The 10,999-nt window shown below is 41.1% G+C and overlaps 1 protein-coding gene across 1 annotated transcript; it reads left to right on the top strand.

Moving 5' to 3' along the window:
- The first annotated feature begins 2,017 nt into the window (after window positions 1-2,017).
- Window positions 2,018-4,998, top strand: glod5 (glyoxalase domain containing 5). The gene is made up of 4 exons (XM_049027495.1): window positions 2,018-2,167; window positions 2,734-2,889; window positions 3,329-3,484; window positions 4,168-4,998. The coding sequence occupies exons 1-4, from the start codon at window positions 2,105-2,107 to the stop codon at window positions 4,309-4,311; spliced, it is 519 nt and encodes a 172-aa protein (XP_048883452.1). The 5' UTR covers window positions 2,018-2,104; the 3' UTR covers window positions 4,312-4,998.
- The last annotated feature ends 6,001 nt before the right edge of the window (window positions 4,999-10,999 follow it).

Here is a 10,999-nt window from a genome sequence, read left to right as displayed (position 1 = left end):
TCGAGTGCGGCTTCGGCAGAATAGTTCCATCTGTGGGCCCTTGAACAAGGCCCTTAACCCCCAGCTCCATGGGCACTGCTACAAGAGGTTGCCCTTCATTGCCAAGTATGCTCTCGCCTACATATCTGTGTGTGTGCCGTGGAGAGTAAGATTATTATTATTTTTCTTATTATTAATAGTAGTAGTAGTAGTAACTGGACCAGGGGTCTCCAACTTCAGTCCCGGAAAGCTACTGTCCAGTAGGTTTTCTATATCCTACCTGGCTTCTGATGAGCCACACTTGCTCTCAGGTAAATACCAGGAACAGGTGTGGCTCATCAGAAGCCAAGTGGGACAGAAAACCTATTGGACAGTAGCTCTCCAGGACCGGAGTTGGAGACCCCTGAACTGGACAATGCTCAACATTGAAACTGCAGCATTTACTCCTCAAAGATGGACACCAGCAGGCCACTATGCAACCTTTATAGCCACTGTTGAATTTTCGAAAACCATACACCCAAGACCTTTTGACCTTTTCTGAAGTAACAACCAGCAGAATTACACTTTAAGACGCTTTAGTGACTTCCTTAGGCCAGAGCTATTTAGACGCCACAAAGGAGATTCTAGATACCTGAAGTGTTACCGTAGTGCAGCAATATGACAGCATCCTTACCCAGCCGGCTCTGTAAGACAAAATCCAGGCCCTTCAACTTTCAGCCGAAATGCTGATGTGTTTGAGGAAAGTCTGCACTGCTGCTGTTCCTCTGCCAAGGAAAACCCTTTTCCAGACCTCCCTGCAGGTCCTGCTGCTTGAAGGAAGTAATGCTCTATCTCACAGGTAGGTAACCCTGATCCTTGAGTGCCAGTGTTATGATTTAAATGCTGATCCTGTTAACTGGTGACAAGTGAGTTCACGGGACATGCATTATTTTTGTAGTAGATGGAAGCAGACTCATCAAATTCGGAGAGATAAAAAATGTGCACTGCTGAAGAAAATGAATCGTCCTGCACATTTTGTAAAGTATGACAAGCAGGCATGCAGTTGTAAAGGTGAATTTAAAATCGAATCCTTCAAGAAAAGATTGCGGTTCAAGTAGGACTACATATGTTTGTTACCTTAAATATGGACAATGCTGAATATTTACAATTTTATTTCATGTTTCCCAAATTGACAAATCTCCCGCCACCACACATCTGCAAGGGTACGTAAACATAGGTGCTCGAACCACTTAAATTGTAACACTGGTATCCAGCAGGTTTTCTACCCTACCTGATGAGTTACTATTTGCCTGAGATCAGGTGTGGTTCATCAGAGAACAGGTAGGATGAAAATCCTGCTGGATACCGGCACTCCAGGATCTGGGTTGCCTACCAATGCTCTGTCCAGTGTCTCCATTGCTGTATAAAGTGCAGATTATATGTTGCACATTTTTTTTGTTGCGTGGATTAGACTTCTACATTACTGAGGACAACCATAGAAAGTCTTTTGAAAAGTACAATTCATGTTGCGTGGAATGTTACAGAGCTCCTCTGGTTTTGGGTTCTATTTTTACCTGCAGCTTTAATCAGAAAACCAACCTGGCAAGATATGACCTTTTGGGCTGATAGGCATAAAGATAACCAAGAAACTGGTATTTAAAGCCAGATAAATACTGGGGTTTGATTAAAACTATTTCACATTTGTGGAAAAAAAAATATTGATTTTTGCTGAATACGTCTCAGAAACTTCCCATCTGATAAAATTTAGTTGCTCCAGAAAATTGCAAAGCTGTGCAACTTCACAGAGTGTACTATACGTATTATCTAGTATAATTCCTGCACATTTTCTGTATGCTAATTTAAATTCTTCTCACTCGTGTTTAGAGTTGAACCCATGTCCTATTAAATACTGTATTGTTTGATCTCCATCTTTTCGCGGAAAACATTAAGAAATTAACAAACTCAGCGTACTTTACTCATAAAATAAGTTGTACTATCCAGTGGGATATTGGACACAGTGTACGGTAAGCGAAAGTCTGGCCTGCGAGGTTCAGATAATAGCGGTATTACGGTACTCCAGGAACTCCGTTTGTGAGAATCCAGAAACTGTCTATTCGGGTAGAGCTGCTTTCCGCCTCACTTTGAAATGTCTGCGGCGTTGAGGAATCTGGGAAGTTTTGTGGCGCTATGTGCAAGAACTTCTTATAAGGTAATACCACGAAGACTGTCTTGCTTTTTGTTTGCTTCCTCCCTGGGTTTGGAAAAGCACATCTTATACCTTAAGTGCCTACAGTATTACCTACACCCCATGTCACTGGCGCGGCGTGCGGAAGTAAACGGTTTGGGAAATATATTCATTGCAATATAATACATAATTACAATTGTATTTAGTATGTACGGTTAGATATAGTCTTGATATACTCATTTACTGACAATTATAGTATATTTTTGTAGTGTAACCTATAAAAAAGTATACATCTGTCATACCTGAACGATACATTGTAATTACAACTCAGCGCAATGCAGTAACAGAATAGAATGAAAACTTAAAATAACGACATTATTGCTGGAATATGCTCAAGCATGTGTCGAGATTGACATTTACAGTCGATGTGTTTTTGTGTATCGTCCCTGATTGGAATTGTGAATGGACCCATCCCAAATAAAAAATACAAAAGACAATGGGTTAGAACTTAAGCTGAAGCAATCTACGTTACAGTGCCTAATTCTTCCGTTATTGCGAGTTACATAGTTGGATCCTTGTCACTCTTCTAGCCCCTTGTACATGGAAGTTCGCCAGTGGCCCGGCTTTACGGGTCCTGCCCAATTCGGATCACCAAGCTGGACCACCTAGTTCTCACAGTAAAGAGTGTACCTGACACCATAGCTTTCTACTCGTCTGTCCTTGGCATGGAGGTCATTACTTTCAAGGTAGAGGAGTTGTGAACTCTAGTATATCAAAACTTATTTCCTTTTCTAAAGTACAATACTTTTCATTTAAGCGAAAAACTACATACATAGTTTTAGGCCTGCATACAACACAAACAGGGTATTTTATTTTAATTAACAATTGCTATGTATGAATGTTAAATAAATGTAATCTCTCAGTATAGTTATTTATTTATTTAGGCTGCGTGTTCTCATTTGGTGTGACCATATATTTTTTTTTATAATAATAATACCCGTGTCCACCAGATGTCAGCATTGTATAGCAATTACACTGATTTCTGTAGCACTCAACGAGGAAAAAAAAATCCCTTCATTGTTTGTGTCACTGTACGTTTGTAATACTTCAATGGTGTTATAGTGCATTTATTATTATGATATTATTGAGGCATTCCTGATATTTATTCCTTTTTATTGGACTCAGGGAAACCGCAAAGCCTTGGGCTTCGGGCAGCAGAAATTCAACCTCCATGAAGCTGGGAAGGAGTTTGAGCCAAAAGCGCGTCACCCCACTCCAGGCTCTGTGGATCTGTGTCTCATCACCACAACCGCCTTAGCCACAGTGGCTGCCCATCTTCAGGTGAGCAGCCCCCCACCCCCAGCACCTCATTGCTATAAACCTCTAGCTAAGGCTTCCTTTCATTAAGGTCCTGGAAGGCCACTTTTTCAGTTTTTCTTTCTCTCTTTTCTTACCATTATAGTAGATCACCTGAGTTGGGCCTTATTCCATTTAGTGAGTATGAGTGTTTTTTTGGAGTATTTTGATATCAAGTTAAAACCTCCAGACAGGACCTATAACCTGGAACATCCGCTCTTTATGTTACATCCTTGTCCCGGACAGAAGAAAAAAAAGACTCCAGTAAAGTTTTCCAGACTTGGAGTCATCTAGACATAGAGGCTGTTTTTGATTCATAAAAGTGGGTCAGGGCGTCTTATTAAACTACACATTTTCCGACCCATGCAACATTCCGCTGTGTGACGTGGTTATTTTATCAGTACCTTACTAGGAATTGTTACAGGCTGTATTAATACCATGATAATAACAGACTTAGTAACAGAATGAAAAATGTAGCATCCTGCTAAATCTCTGACATCACTCTATGGTGTCTGTTCCCGGTGAATCAAACATGATGATAATTTCAGTATTGGTAATGGTGGTGCTCTCCTGCATGTGTTTGTCAGTGAGAAAGGGCCTTTGCCTTGTCTTCGGGACGTAGTGTCTGTGCCCGTAACGTGTGTGCGTCCACCCTTGTATGTCTGCAGGTTTGTGGTGTACCAGTGGAAGAAGGCCCAGTAGTGAGAAGCGGGGCAATGGGCACGATCACCTCCCTCTATTTCCGCGACCCCGATAACAACCTCATCGAAGTCTCAAACTACAACGAACCTCACAAAGGGAAGGAGGCTTAGGTCACAATCCTGTTCATTGCCGATTCATTTCTCTAATTTATTTTTTTATTTTTTTGAGGCTCTTTCTGTGCAGGTGTTTCTCATTTGCAAAAAAAAAAAAAACTCTAATTGTTCAGTTCTAGGGTGAAATTATACTCTGCGTGGTTGAAAATATGGAGTTTATTATGAAACTATTAAGAGCGATGGAAGATTTGATGCAGTCCGAGTGTGAAGAAGTGCTGAATAGGCTCGGCAGTGTTGGACCTATGTGGGTGTGAGCGGTCCACTCACGTCAGAACAGCCGCCATTGGCCCCAGAACAGGTCGTGCTTTAGAAACGGGTTGATAAGATCTAGAGTCAAAGCTGAGACCTGATTATTGCCACCTCCGTCACTTGCTGTGGTTGCTATTTCTAGGGTTTACGGAAAGCTCAGCTTTATTCCAAAGTACCCTGTATGACACCCGGCCCTGGTTCTCATGCAAAACAAACTTTTAATTTTGTTTAGTGTCTATGTAAAAAACAAAACACTGAAATAGATCTTGAAAACAAGCTTTTTCAACTAAGAAAATAAATGGATGGGTTTTTTTTAAGCCTTCGCATACCTGCTACGTACACGCTAGAGTTTTCTCTTATCCATGCTCTTGTCGAACAGTGCTGTGACTTTGAATTGAAATGCTGTAATAAATGCCCTTGAGTGTTTTATTATCATGTACCTACTATATTCACTGGTTTTGCCACCAATCACCTAAACCTGTTACATGGAATGACTGTTTACAAAAGTGATTACACTGGTATACAGTGATTTTGGTGCCAACGACGTCTGAATAGTTTTATATTAAGTTTATGCTGCTGATCAAGAATATGACTTTGGTTTTGCCAGATTGGCTCTAATTTCTGAGATATTTAATAGTTAATCAATCAATCAATAAATTAATTAACACAACATGTTTGAAAAGCATTCAGAATTGCAAGAATATTTTTATTTTAGTTACAATGAGTATGTAAACAGTCTAATATCATACAAAAAGAAATTTTAAATATCTAACAGTGGTAGGAAAGTTATGTATGATTTGATTAATTAATACAATATTAATTAGTTATTAATTGTTATTAATGTCAATGCTTCAAAAAACTTTTCCCTTTTAAGTGTATGATCAGCACAATCACGTTGGAGACTCCAACAGTAGTCTGCCATCATGTGTATGTCCCATCTGCCTTGATATCTCTCCTCCATCACCTTCATATCCTGGTGGAACCTCTCGCCTTGTTCTTTGCTGAAGTCTCCAAGGTTATCTGGAAATCTGTTTAAATGGCTGTGGAGATATTTATGCTCATATTAACTCCCAAATTTCTGAAGATAGCAAGCATATCTTGCACCGATTCTTCATACTTGTCTGCTCTGTGATTACCCAAGTAGCTCTTCACAACAGAGACAAAACTCTTCCAGGCCGTAGCCGAATACATCAGGATTGGTGATTCAGGCTCTTCTCGATGAAGTCGTCATTTTTACATGTATTTATTTACTTAAGACAGAACTTTTTGGGTATATACCAAGACTGGGCTGACAAACTTATACTGTAACCGACTTCTTTCCTCTGCAAATTCACAGTTGAATTCTGGCTTAAAAAGTCGCTTTTACAGCATTGTAGGCCTACAAACTGAAATACAAAAGAATTATATGGGATATTTCATTACCTAAGACACTGTTAAAGAGTCAAAAGACAGACCAAAAGCTACTGCATTTGTTATCACACACAAGTCGCATTGGGGGAATGCATTACTTTCATGGATGTCCATTATCACAAAAACTAGAACCAATTCAGCAAAAGTAATAGGAATTTTGAATTCAGCACCCTCAAAATACCCTAAATCAATACAAAAAACCTTAGCAAAAAAATTGTAGACCTGTGTTGTTATCTGAAAAAGCAACTAGTCTTGTAGTTACCAGAAATTAGTAAACATGGTTACCAGAAAAGAGAGAGGTTTGCTTGGTAAACGCTTAAATTCGTCCATCCATCCATCCATCCATCCATCCATCCATCCATCTTCCAAACCACTTATTCTACTGGGTTGCGGGGGGTCCGGAGCCTATCCCGCAACAATGGATGCGAGGCAGGGAACAACCCAGGATGGGGGGCCAGCCCATCGCAGGGCACACTCACACACCAGTCCCTCACACATGCACACCTACGGGCAATTTAGCAACTCCAATTAGCCTCAGCATGTTTTTTGGACCGTGGAGGGAAACCGGAGTACCCCACAACAACATGGGGAGAACATGCAAACTCCGCACACATGTAACCCAGGCGGAGACTCGAACCTGGGTCCCAGAGGTGTGAGGCAACAGTGCTAACCACTGCACCACCATGCCACCCCTCATTAAATTCAGTATGTCCTTAAAATCATAGAAACGGCTATGAATAACAACGATGTGGGAGTTTATTATGGAGATGCTGCGGGCCGGAATTAACAAAAGCACATGGAAACAGTCTAATTCAGTCATGGCTTGACTGTGTGTTTTGGGAAATGTGGTGAAGATGGACAGGCTTGAGATAGGTAGCACCCAAGAGACCTTCTAGTTGGTGGCATGCTGTCAGGAGGAATGGGCTGCCGCAGTCCGACTGCAAGTTTGGAAAGGCCGACAGATGCCTCCTCACTCATCAGCAAACCACAAGTATTTTGACCTGTGACAAAGAATTAATGGTTTGTTTGGTTTATGAAAAACGTAGTGGGGGGGAGGGGGGGGACACAGGAACACACCACAACACATCACAGGGAATCCGACAAACGGCATGCCCCCTGCAATGCAAAGGTGCTGGAACAACTTTGAACAGATAAAGCTGGGAATCTTCAAAATATTTAAAGAAAATCTTTTGTAATCCAAAACTCAAGTGTGTACATAATTTCAACAAGAGGTGGGTTGAGGCTGTGAATCCTACCCAGAAGTGGTACCCTACCCATTTTTCTCAGTCGTATAGGAGATGTTTTTGGTCATTTTTCATTTTCAAAATGCTGCAGCCTGCAATAATGTTAGTTGTAGGAAATAAAATAATCTGAGAGAAAATATTTTCTTTTATGATGCTATTCAAAGGGAAAACCAAAATAAGACTTGCACTGCTCCTTGTCGGTCTTTCTGACGTAGACCATTTCAGGTAGTTTGGTTTTTTGGTCTCAGATGCTGTGTGGTTAAGGTGCTCCTTCTGAAAGAGGTTTATAGTTTCCAGGTGTTTTCCTTTGGTGTGATATTTTGTGACTAGTGTAACAAACGCTTAGCTGTTGAATGATTTACCATGGTCCTGCTACCCCATTACGACACGTTCACTGAAAAAGGAGCCATAGTTGTAGATTCAAAGCTGTAACAAGAAGAATGAAGAGTGTTATTGGTGTGACGCAAGATGCCATGTTTGTGGTGTGCACTTAAATGTACACGTCAGTTGGATATTCCATGAAATCACTTCCTTATACTCTAACATTTCAAAGAAATGACTCAAAATTCATGGCTACATTTATTTAAAAACAGTAACACAGTTGTGTCAAACTGTAAAAAGCAGCACCAGTTACTCATTCAGTTATTGAAAGCTGTTTTATGATGCCTGAATACTACACTTCAACAGTGATATAGTTGATATAAAATTCTTTTTCCCTGTACTGGAAATGCCAGTAACAAATGATAGGTCAAGATAGCTCACCTCCTACCTAGACTAGCCCTAAAACCACATTAAAAAAATGTCTGACACAGGTTCATGTAGATAGGAGTACAATACGTAGCCACCAGGATAGGCTCTGGACCCCCCCCCCCCCCCCCAAGACCCTGAATAGGCCAAGCGGTTACAGAAAATGGATGGATGTTTTGATAGTGTGACAGAATGGTAATCTTATATATATTCATCAGTAATATAAGAAAGCGTTATGGTTAGCCCTGGGTGTCCCTAGAATGGTTTGTAAAATGAATCTCTGTATTGTGTTTGTGTTTTTCGCCATGTACTGTAATTTCATGCCATAACTCATTCTGCGTGCAAACACATGCAAGACCCCTGTAATCAAGTGAACAATCTGTTGTGTCGTGAGACTCCGAAATTTTGCCCCAAATAACCTGTTTCTGTAAATTTACACGATTGTTGTTGAGGCTTTGCTGTGTTTGCATGGAGGAGCTGTGTGCCAGTACAAACTCAGCCTGTGCTATGTTGGTGCTGCTGAATCCCAGAACAGTTTGCTCTAAGCTACGTAAATGTTATGCCTTCTTTCTTTGGGATGTTTTCCAGTCTCCCAGCCCAGTCATCTTCCTTTTCCTGTCTTCTGTGAGTAACTAAAATCATCCACATTCATGATCCAATGAAAGAAAGGGCTCCTCTCTGACAATCTGGAAAAATCCCAGTTATTTTCCATTCAGAAAAGATGGATTGAAACTTACACACATATTAATGTAATTTATTTGCCGTGCTGTCGTGTACAGTATAAAATATAAATAATGGCAAAACTGTGTCAAAACAATATTTCTTCTGTGTAATGACTAAGGGGTAAAAGGATTTGGAAACACAGAAAGTGTACAAAATTGTTTCCTGAAGTTGGGATGTTGAACAAAGCACAAGGAACTGTGAGAGAAATGCGAGTCAATATCATCCGGAAAATCACCTGATCCGGTGTAGTGAAAAGATCTTTTTAGTAGTATAGTGGATGTTGTTATCCTGTGTGCTGTTTTCTGCCTGTGTGGGTCAACTGAAATGTGATTACTTTTCTCCACAATGCAACTCTTCCAGGAAATATATCCCTTCCTGTCCCATGAAAGTAAACAAATTTAGGATGTAATTATCACATCTGGCCTCTATGTCCTGGTGAATCTTGGTGAATTTGTTGTACACCAGATGCACTCCTCCCAGTGAAGAGACAGCCCCAAATATAAATTTAATTTCTAAAGTAAACAGAATGAGTCTTGATTTCTGAAGTACAAAGCCAGCTTTACAGTAGGTGTCATCATTTGTTTCTCATGGCTCCTGAAGCAAGTCCACGTCAAACAGATTTTCTCTGACTGTATTGAGTGACTCCTTGCATTGGTGAGAGACGTTGCTTCTTCCAGTTTTCCCAGAGAATTTGAATTGTAAAGAAAGTTATTATGTACCTCTAGATTACACACTTATCGAAACATTACCTTTTTCCTATTGACTCTATTGTTTCATTCATAATTATATAAAAATATATGTTTAAATATTAGTAACATTATACCATTGTCATCCAGACAAGTCAGTACAGAGAAAGCATTTATTTAATGTTTTTGTGTATGCGGTATCATAAACAAATGAGGAGAAAACCAACATTGTGTCACTCAGACATGCTAATGTCTGAGCTGATCATCATCCTATGACATAAGAGGGGGGAATCCCAAGGCAGGACTCAAACATTTTTACCCACTGGTCCTTATTTTCCCCACAGGGGACATGGAAACCGTCACTCCTGTGGGTGATGACAGCTGTGACCTCATCTGTGATCCTCATCATGGATGGGGCCATGATGACCTCAGGAATGCTTAGCTAGTGTATACGTGCGGTGTGTGTCTGAGAGCAGGTGGCATGGGTGATTTGCCTGCAACACCACCAGATGAACCACAAAAAGATAATAAACTGCCTTCACCTTTCAACAGAGGCCTCTCAGATTACTGTAACAGGAGAAGCAGGCTACTAGGAAGGGTCAGCAGTGCCCTTTATAACACACTTGTCCATTATTCTGAATACTTTTTAATTTACTGCATAGTTACTTCCAGGCAACGTTATGTTAGGGAAACACAATAAGTGCCCGCAACAGTTCCATTTGAAACCTGAGGAACACAGATGTTAAATCTGAACTGGCCACTGTATTGTCATTATTACTGTATTTGTCATGCTCTGGGATGTGCCCACGGAGGCCCCCAGTGTACTATTTCTCAATCATCCCAGCCCGTAAAGCCCCATCGACCCAGCCCAAATCCCCCCTCCCCCCACTGTGCACACAAGGCAGTGAAATCCAGGGGAATGGCTGTGGAAAAGTCATACCTCCTTAGATAGGATGCACTACTCTGCTGCTGGTTCAACTGTTCTGATACGGAGGCACCCTCGACGGCATGGGATGTCTGTTAACCACCCCACCCCCTTATTGGTCAGAGTTCTGCTCCTTTCACCCAGTCTGCCAGACTCAAAAGACAGAGCCACTGCCCAGTTACAGAAAGGCCTTTCATTCCTCCCAGACCTTTAATCATTTTTGTAAACTGACTCAAGATATGCTTTCTGCTCATACAAATAGACCTCTGACATTAGGATTAATGAAAGACTTTTTAAATGCCCTGACACTTTCTGTCTCTCCAGGATGTTTACAAGGATGGCCAGAATATCACGCAATGGGAAAGATGTTATACTGTTCCTTTTTATCCAGGTGCTTGAAGTGGACCAGTAATCAGTTACACACGGTACCAGCAACTCTTTGTGTTCGTCTTCAGAATACTAGTACCTCTCAGTAAAAAGTACTGGCACCTGGTACTGAATGACAAAGGGAGTACTAGCACCTGGTACTGAATGACAAAGGGAGTACCGGCACTTGGTACTGAATGACAAATGGAGTACCGGCACTTGGTACTGAATGACAAGGGGAGTACCGGCACCTGGTACTGAATGACAAGGGGAGTACCGGCACCTGGTACTGAATGAAAGGGGGAGTACCGGCACCTGGTACTGAATGACAAGTG

Source organism: Brienomyrus brachyistius, chromosome 10 (genome assembly GCF_023856365.1).
Source record: "Brienomyrus brachyistius isolate T26 chromosome 10, BBRACH_0.4, whole genome shotgun sequence".
In the NCBI taxonomy this organism is placed as follows: domain Eukaryota; kingdom Metazoa; phylum Chordata; class Actinopteri; order Osteoglossiformes; family Mormyridae; genus Brienomyrus; species Brienomyrus brachyistius.
This window is presented reverse-complemented; position numbering and strand designations above follow the sequence as displayed.